The sequence below is a fragment of the Electrophorus electricus genome, unplaced genomic scaffold, assembly GCF_041902795.1.
Source record: "Electrophorus electricus isolate QZ-2024a unplaced genomic scaffold, ASM4190279v1 Scaffold27, whole genome shotgun sequence".
NCBI classification, from domain to species: domain Eukaryota; kingdom Metazoa; phylum Chordata; class Actinopteri; order Gymnotiformes; family Gymnotidae; genus Electrophorus; species Electrophorus electricus.
The window spans coordinates 1568731-1591544 of NW_027658550.1; the positions used below are offsets into that span (position 1 = coordinate 1568731).

The 22814-nt window shown below is 38.1% G+C and overlaps 1 protein-coding gene across 1 annotated transcript; it reads right to left on the reverse strand.

Annotated features, from left to right (window-relative positions):
* Nucleotides 1-6182: 6182 nt before the first annotated feature.
* LOC145655515 (TOG array regulator of axonemal microtubules protein 1-like) lies at nucleotides 6183-15571 on the reverse strand. The gene is made up of 15 exons (XM_081709045.1): nucleotides 14478-15571; nucleotides 13893-13956; nucleotides 12418-12549; nucleotides 11833-12167; nucleotides 11609-11621; nucleotides 11283-11450; nucleotides 10831-11001; nucleotides 10523-10735; nucleotides 8947-9064; nucleotides 8623-8728; nucleotides 8086-8321; nucleotides 7562-7720; nucleotides 7109-7235; nucleotides 6526-6638; nucleotides 6183-6330 (listed from the first exon to the last, which is right to left on the reverse strand). The coding sequence occupies exons 1-15, from the start codon at nucleotides 15510-15512 to the stop codon at nucleotides 6183-6185; spliced, it is 3138 nt and encodes a 1045-aa protein (XP_081565171.1). The 5' UTR covers nucleotides 15513-15571.
* Between the last annotated feature and the right edge of the window lie 7243 nt (nucleotides 15572-22814).

Here is a 22814-nt window from a genome sequence, read left to right on the forward strand (position 1 = left end):
CAGCACAGGACGCTTGCAGTCTGGAGAGATGGGAACAGAAACTAGCCAAAGGAAAAAATATGTAATAATACTTTTGGCATAGCAGGAATCACACTCTGATATGCCACTGGAAAAAAGATTTTTAAAAGGCATTAAAAGGGATAAAAGGCTCTTGGATATGATACATGGACTATACATCATACATTTTGCATATCTCTTATTATGTATGTGTCTGTATAAGAAAAGATGATTAAAAGACTAAATGAATAAAAAATGATTAAATACAGGCTGAGTTTGTAATAATAACAATGCTTGCTAGGATTAGCAATACAAAGACAAATAATCTGGAGAAATGCAAACATTCTAGGGAAACTGGACCAATAAGAATATGGACCTCATTAATCTGGATGGAGTAAAAATAACCACGTCTATCGCTAATCACAAAATGGAATGCATTATTCCATACTGATTATAAATGTGCATTTAACCTTCATTTTGCTGTCCAGGAAGCCATCTGAACCTTGACAACCTGCATATGGAATATGCATTAAGATTATGAAAAAAAAAAAGACTTAAATAGCCTGAGGAATGGGTGAATATAGGTCCTTGAGTGGTCCAAACACAGTTTTGAGAAAGGAAAGCATGTTGCTGGAAACCATTTCTGGCATAATAATAATAAAAAAAAACAATCATTTTAATGAAGAGGGAAATTGCATTTGTTCCAGGGTATGTGCTGTCTGTACTCTCTGGACAACTGAAGAGCAACTGACAAAAACATTCTCTTCCCAGCTGCTGCATCCATGTATAAAATATTAAGGCCAGCAGACTTAAAATGACATGTTTCTCAATATGGACATGTGTAAAAGAGCTGTAATAAAAGAACTGCATCTTTCATCGAATTTTGCTGTGGTATATTCTGTTCAATTAGAAGGATTTAGTTAAACCACTCTGGTTTTTTTGTCCCCTGCCACCAACATCCCTTGCTGTGGGGGAGTGGCTGGTGTGGAGAAGCATGACGAAGCATTGTTTACTTTGAATCGTGTCCAGAGTTACACATCACTTCACCCAGCATATTTTTTTAAATTGCAAAAAATTGTAGGAGGAATTGTGATGTTCATGGTAACGTAGAGTGTGCTTCACACTGCATATTAGAAAATTACTGCACCTTTTTTTGTCCTGTATCATATGACTTGCTATGTGGGGTGTGTGTGTGTGTGTGTGTGTGTGTGTGTGTGTGTGTGTGAGTGAGTGTGTGAGTGAGTGAGTGTGTGAGAGAGAGATTTATCATAGTCTGGCTCCACATGAATAAGTACATAAAGGCTAAATTACTGTGCTGGAAAATGGAATCAGTCCACCAACATTTTAATTGCTTTAATATAGAAGACAATATGAACATCAAAAAATTCTGATTATTTGAGTGCTTTGTATCCTCAGAAATAATTGCACATAAAGCACAGTTTAATCAGTCTAGTGGTTAACAAATCTTGCTACCAAATGATGCCAAGTTACCTCTTACTTTTATTCACTTTAAATGTGGCCTGGTACAAAAGAGGGTAAGAGATTGTGAAGTTGAACTGACCTGAGAATGGTTATCTCTGTTCTAGCTGTACTCTGCTGTGATCACCTTTTCTTTCCAGAGGTCAGTTAGCTGAATGAAGCTTGGTTTGAATGAATTTCATTGGGCAACTGTGCTTATGACTGCAAGGAGCACTGTAGGGCATCCCAGGTGACAAATATCTGGAAATCAGCAGTGAATAATGAAATGCTTAGGTAAGACTGGTCATCACTGCAAAGAACACCAGACATGGCATGAAATGTCTTCCAAATTTGGATCTACTGACAAATTGGTTTCTTAGCTGCAATATTCAGAATTTCTTCTTGCTTTCTGGGCTTAAGGAGGATGCAGTGGCCACTGTTTGTCATCCATTTCCAAATGCTTTTTGGGACTATGCACTAGTATGAAAGCATGCATTAAAGCTTGAATGTATGATTTCCTCAACCTGGGCTTTCTTGAAAGCTATAACAATGAATGATGCAACATTGCACAGCCAGTGCTATGGCTTCTCCTGTTTCCAAGGCAACAGCTTACAATGCACATGGTGGTCATGCACCACCTTACATGAGTCCTAAAAATAAAAGCACTACAAAAGGCTGCAGACCCCCAGTGTAGCCTTGCGTCTGCTGTGCTCATTAAAGTCTATGAAACCTTGTTTGATCAGGACCAATAGTAATTTTTCATCAGCTTACACTAATGGTCTTTGTAATGATGAGCGTTAATGATTAGAGGGGGTATCTCCCTCAATTATAGAGTGGATGAACTCTTGTTATGCAATTGATTAATTGACAGAGGTGCTGCAAGTTCAGGAGCCTCTCAGTTGGAAAGGTGTAGGAAATACTGCAGTCAGCAAGGTATCAGCAAGCACTTAGAGTGCCAGAGAGTCTAAGAATAGAAGCTGTTTTTTTCTTGGCCTTCTGTTTTTCAGTGTGGCAGCATCGCTGAAAGGTCAAGATGTTGTTTTAGCACACAGAACCACCTTTGAGTAACACAAGACAAAGAACGTGTCTTTTCTGAGAAGCGTGTAAAGAGACAGCAATCACTTGCTAAAGCCTGCCCAAAAAACAATAGCATCGATCAGGGCTCTGCTCTGCTTCAGACAGGACTAGGGGAAAATGCTCTGACAGATGTGGTGATCATAGAGGGGAGACAATTGCATAACTATAAAGCAGTTAATGGATTGAATATTTAAATTACTGCTTTCATGTGCAAGTGGGTCCACCCAAAGTAGCTGATTAAAGCTTTTGGTGGACCTACGGTCTTTCCATTGTCTCTGCATAGCCATGAAAGCCACTAACCATTCACATTATATAAAATGATTCTTGGGAAGTTGAAGGTTCTGGGTGGTTGTATTTCTACAAGCCTTATTAAGTGTCACTATAAAATATCACAGGAGAAATGCTGATGAAATGCCAGGATCAGATTTAGCCTTGGCCTAAATGAACCAATCTTGTCATGGCATATTTGTTGTCATGTTGTGGCAAATCTTGGCCTAAATGTGTCTGCTAAACATTAAGGCTATATATCCAAAATCTGGGCAAGCAGCCAGATCTCTCTACATCTCTCTCTTGCGATCTCTCTCTCATACAAAACACATGTACACATGCATTCTATCACTGGCTGTTTCATAAACCCCCAGACAGTTTCTATCCTCTTACAGGTCAATTCGGAAGCATCTCCAGCAGAATATCAAGAAAGAGGTTGAATGAGACTCCAGGTACACTCTGTCACTTCCAGCGCAATCACATATTTTTTATGACTTTGGAATGTGTGTTGCGGTCATTTTTAGACATCTTTTATTGTGCAAAAACGGAAGGGTTGGCACAATGAAATTGGAGTTCCATGTAAATGGTTGTGTGTATTATTGTGAAAATTAAGTAAAAGTAACAAGAACAAGACAGACCAAAACTCAGCTCAACATTAAAATCCAATGATATTGTTTATTATAGAACAGTTAGTTCTTTGATTAGACGATAGAGATTTCATGAGTGCTGATATAGAGTATAATGGTACTCTGCTTTACAAGTGCATTTTATTAACCCTTAATTACAATTGTTATCTATCTTAGATTGTAACATTTGCTGTTATCTCATCAGAGTCACGTCATCAAATGATTTGTCAACAGACTCATATTTTTCTGTTTGCACAATAAATGGGAACATGCAGATAAATGTACATTATAAAAGTAGCCGGCCTGTGGTAACATAAACCTCCACAAAGTAGCAACCTATGGGAAAATGTTTGTGTTGTTTGGTGACAGTTCAGTACCAGTCCATTTGCGGAGCTATTTGTGTTGACAGAACCAAATAAATTAGTAAATAAACAAACAAATCATAACATATTGTAGATTATTAGTGTTAACTAATAAATGGCACTTGTGGAACTGTTGTATAAAAGCAATATCACATGTGATATTGTTTGATTTAATCTCTGGCAGAACTGGCAGAACAATAAAGGCTAAGTAAAACAATCCACACCCACCTCTTGTAACTTCTAACAAAACTCAGCCTCTTCCCAGTGAGTGACTAAAATGACAATGCAGGGATTTCCAGGATTACAAGGCTTATCAGGGGAGCAAATCAAATACTATAGGCACAACTATATAACATAATCTACCACAGGCACCACCCCTCATCGTATGGATACTGTATAGCAGAATATGGATATGATTATAAGTGTTAATAGAAGTGCCATATGGTAGACTCAGAAGATCCTAATTATTCATCACACTCTCCAGTATATATTTCACTTTTCCCAGTCCTTTTACACAGGGATTCAACTTGACTTATAATTGTGCGTTGCACATGCTTTTCATACATGTGCCCAAAAAGGTAACACCTTGTGTTTCTGTTTGTCAGGGCTCCTTTATCACATAAAACCAGGTTGCGCTGGGTTATCTTATTTCAGCCAATGGGCTGCGTGCTGCTAAGGCTTTTTCATGAGATTAAAGGCACTAATGCTTCAGATTGCAGTCATAATTCACAGAGGCCCTTGCGGTTGTGAGTTACAGCTCAACAGAAGTCACTGTGCCACTTTTGCCAGTTACTGAGCCCTTTTGGAAGTGTATGCTGGAGGTTTCTTGCTTCTTGGGGAGGTTACTGTTTCTTTGTTCTGAGCATGATGTCAAGACAACATTATCTTATCCATTGTACAACTTTCAAGTTCTAAAATGTCAGATTGACCCCTTTTTTGTTTCAGTTCATGACAGATATCAGCTGTAAGCATTTATAAACATAGGCAATTTCCTGAGATAGTGAAAAATAAAAATAGAAAAATAGATAGACTGTTTGTAAATGAGAATGTCCTAAAATCTAATCTGAGCTCCCCAGAGTATGAGCAATAATTCTTTTCAAATAGCATTTTGTTTCAGTTCATTCCTTTTAAGAATGAAAGTCTGTGCATTCAGGTAGTGGAAATCAGGGGTAAAATCAGTGGCAGTTTGATCTGCAGTGATAGAGGTGCCTCAATGATCTACAGTGATCATCTTCACACATTTTCAAACAGAAGAATGTGTAGCTGCAGTAGTCTTGACAGTTTGCCAGTTACACTCTGATGTGAATTGACAATGTTTAGGGACAGCTGCCATCATCCACATTTTTAGAATGAATTCTCTTGTTTAGCAAGGGAATTTTGTTGAAGAAATTTTGTACCACAATGATGTGATTATTTTTTATTGAAAGGAACACAGAAATAAATGTCACACTGGAGTAGTGTGTATAAAGCAAAATAATTTATCAGTCATTGCACAGCTTATACTGTGGGTGTCAATACATATAAGGACCTAAAGGTTAAGGCTGAATCTAAGGATATTGTGCTGGGTGGCGTGTCAAAGAAAAGGGTTACACAAGGGAGTATGCCATACTAACAATGACCAATTTTCTATATGATCTAACAGGAATATATATATAAGAAGTGAAAATAAGAATCAGTAACTACAACAGATAGCACCCTTTTACAAAATATTTTTCATATCACAGAAAGGAACTACTAGATTGTATCTCATAAAATTAATACATTTTGGATATATAAATTAAATTTGTTGTATAATCATGTTGTGATTATCCTGTTCCATGTATTTAATTTTTTTAATTAATTCCAGTATTTAATTTTTTACCTTACTGATGTCATGACCAAAATAGACTTCTATATCATTAATTTTTTAAACAATAAACCATAAAACATCACATGAAGCGTGTTATTCTTGAAAACATTTACATTTTTTTATTCCAGTTAAAGAAAAAATACTTGGTCAGTTCAGTGCATGGCCCAGCTGACAGCCAAATGTATACACAACATCTTAGCAAAGTCTGCACAGGCTCAACTCCATTATCCTTGTTGATAATATGGCTACAACCATATTTACTTGCTAAACTCCACCTGTCCTCCAGCACTAATGCACCTCAAATGACAGCAGCTTGTGGGCATCATAACTCTAAGCATAACTCATAACACATCAAACAGAATTGGCAAAGCACTTCTCAGCATCTCTGCAGACAGCAAGTGTTGAATATATCAGATTGGCTTCCTAGAGTGCTGCTGAGGTCATTCTGTTCTGATTCTGAGTTCAGCTTCATGCCATAAGTCAGTGACCCCTTGTGTGCTCACAGTCTGTTTAAATAGCACCTTGGCAATAAGTGTCACAGAACGCTCATCTCCCGCGAGTCATGTGGTTTGGCCCGCCACGTACAGTTGGGAGGATCCCACACCTGGACCTTGTCCTGTCTGTGTATTTAAGCTGTTTGATGTACTTGGTCTTGTCTGCAATGCTGTGGACCTGTGCTTTGCTGGCATCTTTGCTGAACACACACAACAAGAGAGAAAATGTAAGGATTGGTTTATTGTAATAAAAAGAAATTTAATGTGGTTACAATAAATTTAAAACAACAACAACAACAACAATAACAACAACATAATCACCATCAAAAAGTAGAAAGATTAAAGCAGTTTCAATAGGAACTCATGTTTTTTGCTTTGATTGTTTAAAAATTCACCTGCTGACAATCTGAGGTTGACGGTTTATAGAGGAGGCATACCTCATTCCACCGCAAGGGATATAGCGCCTGCCTCGAGCTGAAGGGGTATCCTGAGGCTTCTCACCCGGGACCTAAATCCACATCAGCATCACTGGGTGATGACTCTCCAGATAATGAAGACCAAATGTTCTTTCATACTTTGTTTCTAACTACTGGGTCTGGGACTGCACTGTGCAATATCTATACCTTACTGTAAATACAATATTTGAACTATTATAATGGGAGATCACAAACTATTTACTAGGAGACAACTGTATTGCCTCATCTTTTTGTACAATGACATCTTTAATATATGATTTTGGCTTAATATATTTGCTGTATATACATACTGCTGTGTACAATGTGTGGTGCCTTGCACTGCTCTGTACTTTAGTATTTGTTTAAAACATTTGTCTACCTTGTCAGCTCTGAGGTGGGTTTCACTAATACTGTGAATAAGTTTAGTGAATAAGCTTTGTTTAGTCAGTAAGCTTACAGCATAGTGGCTGAATGGAATTAAAAATCCTAATCATATATACAAATATATGTGCTGAATTGTCACCTTGGATTTCAGAGTGAGGACAGTGGCCCTGATGGTGGGCAGGTCTTTGGTAGGGATGTACTTTTCCACCATCTTATCAAAGTCGTGATGAGACGAAAGGAACAGTAGCATGCGGCGACCAAAGTACCTGAGACAAATAACAGCCCCGTTCCCATGAGAGAACCATGAGGGAGGAACTTAAGGGTGACTCACAGCACACCAACAAATTGTACCAGTCTACTACATTTACTACAATTAAGCAGAGTCCAATATTTATTAGTATATTTATTTTACCAGGACACAATTCCAGTTGCCAAGACACTCTGTGTCTAAAAAACTTCTATTACTCTACAATTTAGCTGCATTTGCTGACTTCAGAGTGTCATAGTTGGGAGACTAAAAGAATAAACCAAAAGATTACTATCTGGGCATGTGAAAAGCTTTGATAGTTTTCCATCTGATCCTGGTACCAACCTGGTTTCTTGGGAAGAGTCTTGCGCCAATTTGGAGACTGCAGGTAGAATTCGATTAGTCACACCTTTTGTCCCAGACAATAAGCGGTCAGCGCCAATCTTTTCTATCAAAGTAGCCAAATGCTGAGAAGTGCACTTTCTTACTGCAGCATTCAAATGACTTTTGAGGAGAACACAAACGAGAAAAGAGAAGGAAATATTTAATGACATAATAACAAATATGTAGTAATCTAGTCAATGTATACAGTGCAATGTTTAACTCTTTCATCTTTAAAGTAACTTAATACACTTATCTATGAACTAAAGGCATAATCAAATTATCCTATTCTATTTGATGGCTTTAAAAAAAATCTTTAAGAGGATAAATCAACAAAAATACTGTCCAATGCCAAAAAACATTTCGAAACACCAAAGGATAAGTGAAAATAATAGCAAACAGCAGCCAAAGCGCTCTCATTTGTTGGCCTCTTGACTGCTGCAGCTAGATGAAAGCTATAGCTGAAAGCTAACTGCAAGTTAACTGACCCGAGTCCTCCAGCGAGAAGAGCGTTCATGCTTCGGGTGGGGGTGCAGTTCTGCACCATGCAGTCCAGGGCTGTGTCCACATCCTGCCTAATAAAAGCATTGGACTCTCCTGCTTTGTGGAGGAGGACCTTGGCTGTAGCTTCCACCTCCTGGTCCATACTTTTCTGCAGGCCAGAGTACAACTCTCCCAAGGTCACCACCGCCACGCGTGACACTCCAGAGCGTAGGTTCTGAACCTGGGGGAAGGAAGACATTCCAGCTTGTGTTATGCCAAGAAATGGCTTCATCACTCATTATTACAGTTAAATATGGCATCTAAAATGCCCTTAGATTAAAATTATTTTTATAATAATTTCAAGCATTATACTAACTTTACTGAAAGATCTGTGTAGTTTTTGGCAGCAATGTCTCAATAACATAGGCTGATGGTGTATGACAAAAAATTTAATGGTATTATAGGTTAATTTTAGGAATCAGACAGATTCACAGGAAGTTACAAGGAGTCAGACGCAATAGTGAGCAGATATAGTCACTTACCTCTTGATTAAGAACAAGGCAGACATCATGAAGCCTACTACTAAGCACATCAGAGTGATACCGTGCTAAACTACGCATGAGTATCAGGCCATCAATCTTCTTCTCCCTGTATGAAAATATTGGACAAACACAAACTGTAAAAGTAGGTTATCATAACTGAAAAAAGATTATGAAAGAGGGGACAAAAGGAAAAAAGTGATAGTGATAAAATCACTTTACTAATTTCTAAGCATATGTATCATATATGCAGAAAATCATAAATTACTAAACTGTTTTACTTGACCCTAGCCAAATGCGTCATAATTTTACAGGTATGAGATTTACCAGTCATCAGAGCTAAGCAGTCTGAAGCTCTGAGTGACAGCAAGGTCCGGTTTAGAGAACGGCCGCAAAGCCAGCTGCTCATGGGGATTCTTCCTGGGGGTTCCTGGTGTGAGTTCATCTAAAGAGGAATACCGCACCACAAACAAACTGACTACTTATTTTAGGGCTACCAGTTCAACTTTGTTTCAAATCAACTTGACTGCAAAACATAACATTATTCAAGATGGCCAACTACATTTAATGGCCTTGCACAGTATTTTTTCTCCTTACTCAAAATGTTGTATTAGCTGGAAGTATGTGATTATCTTCATACTTCTGCTTCAGTTCAGTAGTTATTGGGCATTGTAGAGTGCATAAAACAACCTCTAATTGTTTTATTTTTTCTATACCGCCTAACTTCTATTTAGGACTTACACTTTATGTGGTGTTATCTTTGATGTCACAGATAACACTAATTGACTATAGGGAATCATAAGCTATGTAATATTGCATATACATGAACTGTGAAATCAACTGACCCTACTACACTTCAATCACTGCACATAGCTCTTTTCAAGGAACAGAGATGACATGTACATACAAATGCTCAGTTTTTGTATACAAACGGGAAAAGGGTTACTCTACATTTTATTCCAGAAAACAAGACCAAATCAAGGTTGCTCAAATTTCTTTCTGGGGTCTAAGTGACACCCAATACAAGAGTTTGTAGCAAGCATTTTACTGTGAAATAATTTGCAAACTGAGCTCAATACAGCTCTAGATTTGCCTGCCGACTATAACTGAAACACAACACCTTTCCCCACACTTACTGGAGGTAATATTGATAAGTTAGTAAGTCTTTGATATTAATTAACAGCCATTGTTTTCATTCGACACTTTATTCAATACCGTAGCAAGTAATGGAAAATATAACAAAACGTTAGTACATGCAAACGTTTGCTAATTTTGTGCAATTTGGGTCAACAAATGTATTTTTTATAACGTTATGATACACCAACACTATTTGAAATTGCCACCAGTCTCTGCCTGTCCCATGTTTAGCTCTCTCCGTGCGTAGTCAAAGCCTGTTAGCTAGACCTGATTAACCAGCCGAATATACGCTAGTTAGCTAACGTTCCTTAATAGCTTTAATGTAAACATGATCAATATGTAATAAATGCACAGATGATATTGCTATAAATGTATTCTTAAAATACGAACTGTGGTGTCCTCTAATTGATTAGTCTATTTAAACACAGCAAGGATTCTGCTGTTGACCAAAATCCCTAATAGCTTTTCACACAGAGGCTGTCAATGAATCCTCTGAGGTCCACGCCCAAACAGCAGAATGGTAAAAGGACAACACTCTTTTTAATGTCGTTTTATGGTTTAAAAAAATGATAGTAGGAAGGTGACTGGAATATTTAACATTCTTTGGAATATATATGGTTGGTTTTTTTTTTGTTTTTTTGCATTTTTAAACAAACAACTGTGCAGGGCCTTTAAAACACAATTGTGTGATACAGCGTTTAGAGCAAATCTATTTACTCAAGAGCAGTGACCATGCATGAAGCGCAGAATAACAGGTGACACTCACCAGAGCAGTTTGAAAGGGGTGGACATGCTCTGTTCAGACTGGGGGCTTGTTGGCGTCGTGGCAGCATGCGTCTGGAAGGAGCCGTGGGAGGGCTGGGACGAATGAAACTTTTGACCAGGCTTCTGGGTGCGTGTGTGCTGTTGGGGCTCGAGGGCAAATCATCCAGGAGTTCAGCCTTCGTGGATGCTAGAACACTACCGTTGCGCTGCAAATCTGATGGGAAGGAGATTAACAGGCTATGGTGACTACAGAGCTTCCATGAGTCTCAGTAAGCACGAGGAGGAGCATTCATTGAGGTCAACCGTTACCTTTCAGAGATGCCGTGTCGTCTGAGCCCACGTCAAATGCCATGTGTCTAAAGTTCTGCTTCAATCGTTGCATGTTCTGCCACTCCCCCTGTATAGGCGGAACTTCTTGCTGCTCCAGACGATGTTGATGCATCTTAACCCTTGCAAACCTAAACGGCTTTACCCTCTCCAACAAATACACATACATGAATAACCACATAGCATCTCTATTCAAGACTGTCAATCAGAACCTGGAGGACCGGACTGAAATTATGCAACGTAGGAGTCAATTTGCATTAAAATCTTATCAAATCGTTATTTTATCAAAATTTTACTGTCAAACTGGCAACAAAGTCATTCCATATCAACAGCACATTCAAAAACCACTGCTGAAGTTAGGAAAGATTAAAGTAAAGGGAATCAATAAATATTAGCAGATTGTTCAATAAAACAAAATAAACATTGTCTCACCGCTGCTTTTTCTGGCTCAGTGCTTTCTTCCGAATCCATATGGCCAGCTGAAACAGCATGGCCATACACCCCAATCAGTGGCTCCCTGGGGGGTTTTCTTACCAACTCCTCCTGTTCTGGGGACAGAGTCACTCCAGGGTAGCAGGGAGCACCAGTGAAGCCAAAAACTCCTGTCATGGTGGTAAAAAAGTGTCAGTTTAAGGCAAAGCCACATCAACCTCTGTGTACTTCACATATGGAGAAACACACCAGTCAAAAGTGAAGGCAGCTGCATTACAATCACAGTAAACAGTTTACATTTTCATCCTGTAATTGGCATCCTTGTTACCAACTATCAAGTTCTTACTCAAAATGTGATTAGATATCACAAAGATATAACAAAGAATAACTGAAAGCAAGACATCCATTCCAGATTAAGTAGAGCTCATGTAAATGTGTGACCCAACAATGATTCAGTTTCTTTTTTTTTTTTAATTGAATCCTGAAATCTTACATTTCAATACAATTTGATATTTCAGTATGATTCATTTTTAATTCTGACACTGCTAAATACTGAAGAGCCAAAAATGCTTTGGCAGTTTCCCACTGAACAAAGACACATTTTCTAAGCAATGTAGCTATGCCCTCACCTGTTTTATCCCCCCATGAGCTGGGGTCCCTGTGACGAGGGATCGTATCTCGCTTGTTGGGCCATGTATTGGACATGGACAGTGAGGAGTTTGCATGGCATCTACGAGGCAGGGTGGGAGTCAGCTGCACTCCCGGAAGAGTGGCCAGAGGGTAGGAGGGCAGCAGAAAAGACCCGGGGGGGGGTGGATTGGAAGGAACTGAAAAGGTGCGCTCTACACTGGGGTTACCAGACAGCAAGCGGTTGGCTTTGGGCAAACCTGTATGGAAAAGAGCATCTATTCTCAAGAGAATCTTCCATGACTATTCATTTGGCAGCAAATAATGTTCAGTAGCTCCTTTCATTTGACACTCAGTGAGTGAAGTTTATGGTCAAGTGATGCCTTGATTCCAATTATTCTATTTAGCAATATTTTACAACAAAACAAATCTATTGCAAAAATTATGCAAATGTGCTATTTTCTACATTTTGTATATATAAATAAAGTAAAATCAACATCAACAAGTCACCTCTGTCAGAATCACTGAGATTAGCTGCTTTTAAAATATCTGGGTCCGCACCAAGGCTACCGCTTCGACAAAGTCTACCCACTGTCTCTCTTTTCCATCCTGGAGCATCGGGCTGGAAAGGCTCTACTGAATCTGGAGAATGAAACAGAAACAGGAAACTTGAGGACAATTTGAAGCATCAGCTCAGCATATGTAACTAATAGGCACACATCAGACTACAAATGCATACCAAAAAACAACTAAGCGGTAAACAAAAAGTGAGCAATAGCAATTTAGATTTTATAACTAAAGACTTTAACATAATTTTAAGAAAACTTAATCATATGGTTACATTGTTTACAGGAGACCTCTGTAGGCTCTTCTTGGATTTGAACAGTGCAGGTGGGATCTTTTATCAACAGACTGCAATAAAAGATTCAAGTCTAGTCTTGCCTGCAGTCTTATATTGTCAATGCCAACTAAAATAGGACTTGGTAAAAATCACAAATTCCTTACATCACACAGACCGCTGCAGCACACCAGAGCTCAACACTGGCCTTGTTTCACCCAGCATATTAAAGAAGCCATGTTATATAGATGATTGCGTTTGCAGCCATCTAGATGTGGTATCAGAAGCCAGCAAAGCAACATGACAATGTTTTGTTTGTTTGTTGGGGCGGGTTAAAATAATGACAAAGTGACAACTATAATCAATATACATGTATAGCCAGTATTATACTAAGCTTCTATATCAATGGTAGGAAGCATTATCATCCTAGGCTAAACAAAACTGCCCAACAAATAATGTGTTTCACCGTAAACCCACCCTGCATGTGGGTGGTCATGGTGCCCACTCTAGTGTGCTCTACTCAGTCATCTACAAACATATCACTGCTAAAATTAGTACTGGAGCATGAAATACACTCAAATTCAGACTTCCTCTAGTGTTTCTAATAAATACTACTCCCATGTTTCATAATCCACACACTGCTACATTGTGTTAATGCTTCGGTGTGGATTTTAGGATATTTTTCATGATGCCAAATTTTTTTTCCATAAAGTACAGGAATATTGAAAAGTACTGAAGAACGCCCATATTAATAGCAGCAGTCCGAATACTGATAGAAACCCACTTCAATGTATTCCATGTACTCATACACATTTAAAACTAAACAATGAGTTAACATTTTCATTTCATGTCTTGACCTACATGTTACAAGTCTGGGTGGCATGTTCAAGGACAAATGTCCAGATAAATTAACACACACACACGCACGCACGCACACACACACACACACTAATTAGCTAGATAATTAGCTGCTAATTTAAGGTGTGAAAATGAAAGCATGAGTAAAGGCAGAAACAGTAAAAGACACAAGAGACATGGGAATACAAATCAACATGTATTTATAGGTTGTATGTTGAAAACCTAGTAAGAAAATAGGACAAATCTAAAATAGAGGACACAAAGAGAAAACAAAGAGACATTTACTTACCAGAGTTTGTGCCACAGTTTTTCTGATTCAGCCTCAAGGAGGTAGTGAGATCTTCCACACTAAACTAAAGCAGCAACAACAAAAAACAGTCCCTTATTATTGAACATTTATAAGTAAGCATGTAGCAAACCATGATATTCCTTTTTTTAAATAGACATCTGTTCTGTTGTAGCTCAGTACACAATGCTTTCTTAACAAAAATGTACAGGACATTGTGCAATTTTATGCAACTAAATTACAATGAAAATAGTACTGAAACAGTTCAACATGAAAAATAATGGGGGTCATGTTATAAAAATGAAGTGACTCAAAACTTACACATTAGGCAAAACAGTTCAGGTCTGCAGAAGGGCAGTAATGTAAGAAGTAATGTTGATGGAAATTGGAATATGGAATAGAAAACAACTTGTAGCCTAACACAAATAAATAAGATTCACAGCTACATAAAGGAAAAAAAAGGTAAAGTAGCTTGTTGAGTTTGGAGCTGCATTCAAAATAGTACATTCTCTCATTTTTAACCTTATTTTTCCTTTTTTGTAATTCTGTGTGTGCATGTAAAATTAACTTCATGAGGTAATCACCCACCTTATCAGATAACTTTGCATTTGATGCACTGCAAGGCTGCTTGTTTACTAAACATGGGAGGAAAGACCTCTCCCAGGGTAGCTTGTTTTTCGCCTTCCTAGCGCTAACTACTCTCTTGTGTGACTGGAGGCCATCTGTAAGAGAACCAAAGCTGCCGTAGCCACTCAGTCGATCCGAATCTGGTTCTGTGTGGTGGCTCTGTGCACTGTTAACTTTCCCTCCATTAATAACCCAGTTCAGGTCAGCTCCAGAGCCAAACTGAGGTATTCGCCGTTGACCAGGCTTGGGGATGACCAGTGCGTATTCCACCATACCATCTGCAGACAATCGGGGGAGAATATGTCTGGCTCTTCGTGCCTGTACTGCAGCCATAAGTCCCTCCACATCTCCAGTGAAGTCCAACCTGTCAATGGCCTTCATGAGTAGCTGTTTTTTTCCTGTGTCAAGACAGCAGTCAAAAACAGCAAAGAGCTCCAGAGCAGCATGTCGGACCCTCTTTTTATTGTCTGCAAGATAAGGAGCCACTACAGAACACAGATTAGGGATATTGAAGTCTTTTCTGGGGTGTGTGAGCATAGCAGCTGTGATGATGTTGATGACATCTTCTCTGACTCTGGAATTTTTGTGCCTTAGCTGTCCTATTACAAGTTCCAAAACTTTCTGTGGACCTACAATCCTCATGAGGTGACGAAAAATATTCATGTACTCATTCCGGGGAACAGTCCGTGCGTCCCCCAAAGTTTTGAGGGCCACACATACAATCTGTTTATAATGTCTGTCCACGGCGTAGTCCAGGTTTTGAACCAGGAGGCTGATAACCTGTAAAGTGCCATACAAGACTTTGAAGTTTGTATCATCCAGAAGTCTACGTAAAAAATTGATGAATTCCACAATACTGTCAGAGGAAACGGTTTTCAAGTCCAGCTCTGAAATAATGTTCTTCAGCTCTTCTACCCCATTTGTTCGGCTCTGGTAGTTCTCGTGATCAAGGAGTTGTTCGTGTAACTCCGGCGATATTAGCGCATAAATCATCATTGATCAGACTCATTGATCCAATCACTGATTTGGAAAAGCAATATAGCCAGTTGGCTAGCTAGCGCACTTCAGCAGCGTGTTGGATAGGTGCTATATCACCAAGTCAGTTTGTCAGGAGCTCAACTTGGAAAGAATCCGTTAGCTAACTAGCTAAGCTAGTTAACCTAGGTTAGCAATCGCAATCGCAGTAACGCTACAGTTCAAGCAACACTGTCCAGTATTGTTGACAATTAGGATATTTACAAAGACTGTGTTCTCCAACAAGAATAAAAAGCACTTTCCTCTTTTGAATTCCAGTACGATCTTGAAAGTTGGGTATATGTAAACACATAGACTTGCTCGGAATTTTCTTCTCAGACCATCGTTCATCACAGTTCATCGTCTGGAATCAAAAAAACACTATGTCAAAAAACAACTGCTTCCATGGTGACGCGAGTTCTCGTAACCGCGAAGATTCGACCTCGCGCGTGAAAATATGGGAATTGTGACCAAATATGCTTGACCGTATTGGACCATAAATTATGTTCATTCAAATGGCCTATAACGATACAACAACTCTTCTTATGTGTAGCTGTTCACAATAACGTTATTCTGCGTCCATATCTCTGTTTAAGGACATTTACATGGTATAAAATCCCAATGGATGTCTGTACTCTAAAAAAAAAGCTCAGCAGGTTTTCTAAATTTCACTCGTATGTCCGTGGTTTGTGGGTAATTTCAAATCTTTTGCATCTTTTGCATCCACACTAAAACAATGTTATGTTCCAGGGTGTATGGAACCCTCCAGATTCCAAACTATGTTTGGTATTAAATAGAGTTATTTTGTAATTCTGAACTGTAGCTTTTTTGTAGACACCAGATGCATACATTAGTTCTGGGTCTACATAGGTTCAGAGAATCCCAAGTGAAGTTAAAGAAATATATATTTTAGTTTTAGAATTAAGCCTAGAGTGAGCCAATAGTGAACTTTCCCAGATATACCTAATTTAGTGTGTCTGTGTCTTAAACAACCTGGATCTCAACACCACCAAGATGTGGAAATTATAATGTACTTCAGGAAGCATCCTCTTGCACCCTCCTCATTAGTCATTAAGAAACTGGTCAATGCAGTGGAATCCTGCAAATTCATTTCAGATGCAGGATTCTACTATTACAAAGAAAGTACAGAAGCGCAGGTATGTCTTAATCAAAAGCTTAATTACATTTTAGGCTCCACTAATGCACAGTCCAGAAACCAGCTGCAGCATATCATTGAGTGCGCTCAGAAAGTCATCTTTCTCTTTCTCTCTTTTCTCTTTCTCATTCCTTGCTGAGCTTCATCACTCTAGAAACTCCAAAAGTTCTGCAAATCCCTTCACCTGGATGTCACTTATTTCAGAAACTCCCCAATGGAAAACACTTTAAAGCATTCAAAACCAATACTAACCAGCATCTGACCTGTTTCTTTCCCAATGGCATATCTTTGCTGAACCACAATCCTCTGCAGTCCTGATGAAAACCAGTTCAATTGAATTCAAATTTATTTCTGTAGCACCTTTTACTACATTCATTGTAACAAAACAGCTTTACTGATGTCAGAGTCTGGACCCCCCACTGAGCAAGCCAAAGGTGACATTGGCAAGGTAAAACTATGGGTGTAACAAAGAATCCTCAAGAGGAATCAAGACTTGAAGGAGGTATCTGTCCTTAAATGGTCAACACCAGACAGCACAACAACAAAATAAGCAATGAGATCAAAATATCAGTAAGAAAGGAGTCATTTAGGAGCAAATAGTGATTAGGAATTAGGAAAAACTTAGAAATGTAATTACTGCTGAAGCAATTCACACAGCCTAGTGAACTGTCATGTTTACAAAACTGTACCTTACATGTCACAAATTTTAATTCATTTTGCAAATAGAATTGTATACTGTAAAATGTTTCATTTACTTCTACATGTTGTATACGTCTACATCTTGATATTTATCCCCAGTGAAATGTATATACTGCCATTTATACTGTAGTGTGCATGTTGTATTTGGGTTAGCTATTTTCTAGTCTTTCATCAATACGCTTTTGATAACAGGGCTGCTTCTAGCTGGATTTTTTGGTGGCCCATTCCCAAGTAATTAGTGACAATGACGTGTAACTCATGCAACATGGCTGTGTGTTTAACTTCTGCCCTCACTAACAAATGCACACATTTCGTCACACTACAATTTATGAAACAGCATGTTGGATAGACTAATCATGCTTTCTCATTCATGCCATGCCAAACTGGAATCTAGCATAAATATGCTCCAGTCTGATGTGCGATCAGTATAGGATAAAAATTGTACCACTCAGTTAACAGAACAGTTATGTAAATATGCTAGGCGATTGAAATATATTACATTTCTAGTTTCCAGCAGCAGTTATCATATGCCAAAGACTGTATATACATGAAAAAGATCAATAACAAAAACAAATCTTGTCTCAACATCCACAAAGAAGCTCTTACAGCCTACCACAACTAATCACACCACTACCTTATTGTGTAGTGGAACAGAGATTAAAGAGAAAGAGGCGCGTGGTATAAAGCAAATTGAATTATAAACACATACTATATAGGGAAAATGACATTTGTGACATGCACATTTTGAAATGGTAATGTGATTGGTTTGTTGTTTTTTTCTGGAGTGCTATTTAGTGCACCCTTCTCCCGGAAGTTACGCAGACAGAACCTCTTTTGTGTTTGTTTTTCCTGACAAACGCTCAAGGCTTCTGTCACTAGCGTGTTGATCTCCGCTACTGCGATACATTAGACCTCGTTGGCACATCCAAAAGGTTGAATACAGGTAATTAACATCAGTTTCGTAATATTTTCACACTGCTTGATTGTAGTAGAGCGCGCTGGACTAGTTTGTTGCTAACGTTACATAGACAGTCGGCACATCCTGGCAAAGTTTATTTTTAGCAGCAACTGTAGTTAGCTAGCGAGCTTGCGAACATTAACCACAATAGCGAGCCGTTAGCATGTCATCAAGCTAATGGTACCCGTCTAGCTAGCTACCTAGCTAGCATCATCAGGATTCAGACAGGTGATTTGATCTCGGCCATGAGCAGCTACTGTGAATGACCTTCTGATTTTTAACATTTGACTTAAGTATTATTAGATAGCTTTGTGAAGGTCAATAGCTAGGTTGAGCAAAGAACTAAGAAGTAAACGTTTTTAGCAAGATACTTAGAATGTTTATGGTTTTCTTAAAGTGCTGGTAGCTTAACAATTATTTATGGTCTCCTTGCTGTATAATCGCGTTAACTTGGTTCTATCTAGCTAACCTAGCTACGGCGGTAATAAACATTACTGTTAGCTAGCTACTTAGCTATTTTAGCCAGCTCACTCAATGTGTTAACGTTTCATCAGAAGCCAATGCGTTCTAACCGAGTAGGTACGATATTTCCGCTTGTATTTAACTTTAACGTATTAGTCGTTTTTAAAGTTGTTGGCTAACTAACTGATTCAGCCTCAAGGAGGTAGTGAGATCTTCCACACTAAACTAAAGCAGCAACAACAAAAAACAGTCCCTTATTATTGAACATTTATAAGTAAGCATGTAGCTAACCATGATATTCCTTTATTTTAAATGGACATCTGTTCTGTTGTAGCTCAGTACACAATGCTTTCTTAACAAAAATGTACAGGACATTGTGCAATTTTATGCAACTAAATTACAATGAAAATAGTACTGAAACAGTTCAACATGAAAAATAATGGGGGGGGTCATGTTATAAAAATGAAGTGACTCAAAACTTACACATTAGGCAAAACAGTTCAGGTCTGCAGAAGGGCAGTAATGTAAGAAATGTAAGGCTGTAACTTTCATCTTTGGTTATATCTTAAATTTTGTCTATAAAATTTCTAGATTCCTTTGATCAGAACTTCTCAGGGGTCATTTTTTTTCACCAAGAGGTATAAAAACAAGACGGGTGTCTAATTCCACAGTGATAACATTACCCAAGACTTCATAATCTTCTCCCTTCATTAAACATTCAACACACTGTCTAACTGCCTGGTTTCCATAAGCAAAACCACACGGCCCTATTATTAGAGACATTAGAGAGATAGTTTGGATAGAATTCAGTTTGAATATATTTTTCACTAAAATGCTTGTGAAACAACTCTAGAAAAGCACACACTGACCCCAGATTATTAAAAACAGTTACATATGTTTTGCACAAAACCCTACCTTTTTACTGTTTGCGTGCTTACAAAGGAGAAATAAATCAACAGGATGCCATTGCCTCGCTGAGCTTGAAGTAAACACGCAAGGTGATTTTCAGTGGCAAGGAAGAAACAGTTCCCTAAGGTTTCAACAGCTTAATTAAGACAAACTTCACATGCAGGCACAGGGAACAGTGAGACCTTTATCACAATATCTGCTTTGGGAATATGATAAATTATCTCTTAACGCCAAACAACAGACAACCTTTCTAACAATGGAAACTAAATGTTGTAGATATGTTGCCAAGAAACATGTAGTGTTACAAACACTTTGTAGATATTTTAAAGATCATTTTAGTGTGAGTCAATGTTATAATGTTAGCTACACCATGCAAGAAAATTAATCTAAGATAGATACCTAGCTTTACCAATTCAGCTGTATGTAAAATATATTTTAAACATCTTGCACTAATGCTTGGAACATTAGGCGTTTGATTACATCTGTGTCTGCGATTTTGAAAGTGTTTTTATCTTCCCTGTTATATCTACTATAATGCCCCATGTTGTGCAGTTTACCAAAGAGTTTTGGGGTCAGCACATGTCATGAATTACTTTCAGGTGAACAAGATATGTCATACCCTTTTAACCCACTGGTCCCTTTCTGCTTCGTGGGAGGTTGTAACCAGAACAGCACACTGTCTCTCTTTTCTCTGACAACCGACCCTCTCTAGTGAATCCTTTCTATTTGTTAGGTCCTACTCTCTGACCAGTCTGTTAAATCAGGGGGGAATCTGGATATGGTGAAGACTTGAGTTTGAAGATAAAACACCTGACAGTACATTAATCCTGTCTAAAAGAATACAAAGTTTAGGTTAGGTTATTTTATTCAACTGCAATTTAGTATTTCAGGTTCTTTCATTTTTAAATCCTTCCAATACAGCTATGGGAGAAGACAGTAGGCTATTCCAAGATTTATCAATTTGGTGGTTTCACACAAATACTACAATATATTGATGGAAATTGGAATATGGAATAGAAAACAACTTGTAGCCTAACACAAATAAATAAGATTCACAGCTACATAAAGAAAAAAAAGGTAAAGTAGCTTGTTGAGTTTGGAGCTGCATTCAAAATAGTACGTTCTCTAATTTTTAACCTTATTTTTCCTTTTTTGTAATTCTGTGTGTGCATGTAAAATTAACTTCATGAGGCAATCATTCACATTATCAGATACCTTTGCATTTGATGCACTGCAAGGCTGCTTGTTTACTAAACATGGGAGGCAAGACCTCTCCCAGGGTAGCTTGTTTTTCGCCTTCCCAGCGCTAACTACTCTCTTGTGTGACTGTTCCATGCTATTACCGTCAAAGTAATAAAGTATTTGAAGGTATATTAGGTCTACGTATACAATTCTGAGATTACTTTTTGTTACGGAGTAGCTACAATAATAAAACCTAGACAGTCAGATCCAGTGCAACTGTAAGTAGCTAGTTAGCTAGCGTTAACCTAATGAACCAGGATAGATAGGTTAGCTAACGTTAGACGGTGTAAAGCCAAACACGCCATCAGTGCTGAGTGTATTTGCCTTAGCTAGCGAGCTAACTACACAGCGGCAAAAGTCATTTGCTGGCTGTAGTGTTTGTAAGTAACACAGTAGCATTTACAATGTAATATTTAAAATTATATCTTTGCTACAAAACACAGCCAGGATCCCCGTTTCGTTGATTTGGTTGGGCTGCCAAGACAACAAAATAGTCCGCTGATGCTTTCGTTAAAGCTACAGTACTCCATCTCATGTCAGTGTCTATTTAGCTGCTATTTTTTTATTAGTTTCTGATAGGATCTTTAGACTACGTCCGATGCTTTTCTTTTGTTTTCGATGCTTTTGAAATTATCTTAAATTACCAGTTCTCTTCTTTTCTATAAGTATGTTTTACATCAAATTCGGAAACGTACAGCCTTGGTGGAAAAAAAACAACAACTATCGATTATATTTTTGACGAAGATGCTACCTATGAAACTACATTCACAACGGAGCTAGTTATGTAATGTAATGCAATAAATGTAGACCTGTTTTATATAGTCCATGCAACAAAGTTACACAGAATCCTACAATTAGTCTACCTTAAGCAAATCCAAACATTGCTGTGAAAAATCACTTCAGGGATATATTAAATACGTGCCACCACCTATGGTAGACATTTGACGGTTAATAACGCCTAATAAAAATAAACATGTTTTCTTCCAGTAAATTTACATTTACGGCATTTAGCAGACGCTCTTATCCAGAGCGACTTACAAAAGTGCTTTGTCATTTTCTCATAGAATACGTCCTAGTATTCCCAGTACAGTAGGTTAGAGTCCAATATACCAATGATCTAGACTACTGTAGAAATACAGGGATCACTGTAGTAGGAAATCAAGAAACGTGTGTTGGAGCCTTTCGTGAAAAAAAAAATATAGCTAGGTAGAAGCATGATGCAAAGTTGACTTTGGTATTGACACCAAGAGTTATATATGCAACCAGGTAACTCGGGTTTACTCCTTTGTGCTCTATTGGCCTGTTGTTTCCATTAGGAATTACTTGACGTTTTTGTTGTAGGGTGCTATTCTCTGCTTATCCACTAGAGGGCAATAAAACGCATTTATTCTGAATGAGCCACACTTGACCAATTCGTCAACTAAATGAAATGTGGGTCATGCAAATTTCGCACGTCTGCCTTTCTTGACTTTACACTGGGCGTTTCTGAAATGACTGTCAAACACAATAGACTTCCTCCGCAACTAGTATTTAATAAGTTATTAAGAGCATGCAGCAGATAGAAGATTTCAGTAAATAGAGGATATTGGTAAAATAAAACCTAAATAAGAGAAAAAAGGAATAGACCAGTGCCAAACCCCAAAAGCCTGTTTTATTTAGCAATCAGAGTAGTTAGAATTTTTTAGGTGCTTTTGTCAAATGCTTGGTTTTAGAGTTAAAGAGTTAATTAATAATTATGCCCTGTGGAAGTTTGTGAGAAGCAGTTTATTTGGGCCTTTCTGAAACTATAAAATCAAGCATTGTACAAGAACCACCTATACCTCAGTTGAATTTCTATCAGTTTACATACTCTCTCTCA

Coding starts and splice junctions, on each gene's coding strand:
- LOC145655515 (XM_081709045.1), bottom strand. CDS start 15,512: ATGATGATTTATGCGCTAATATCGCCGGAGTTACACGAACAACTCCTT. Junction 8,729..8,946: donor CTGCTTAGCTCTGATGACTG/GTAAATCTCATA, acceptor ATTTTCATACAG/GGAGAAGAAGATTGATGGCC. Junction 6,331..6,525: donor CAACCTCAGATTGTCAGCAG/GTGAATTTTTAA, acceptor GTGTGTGTTCAG/CAAAGATGCCAGCAAAGCAC.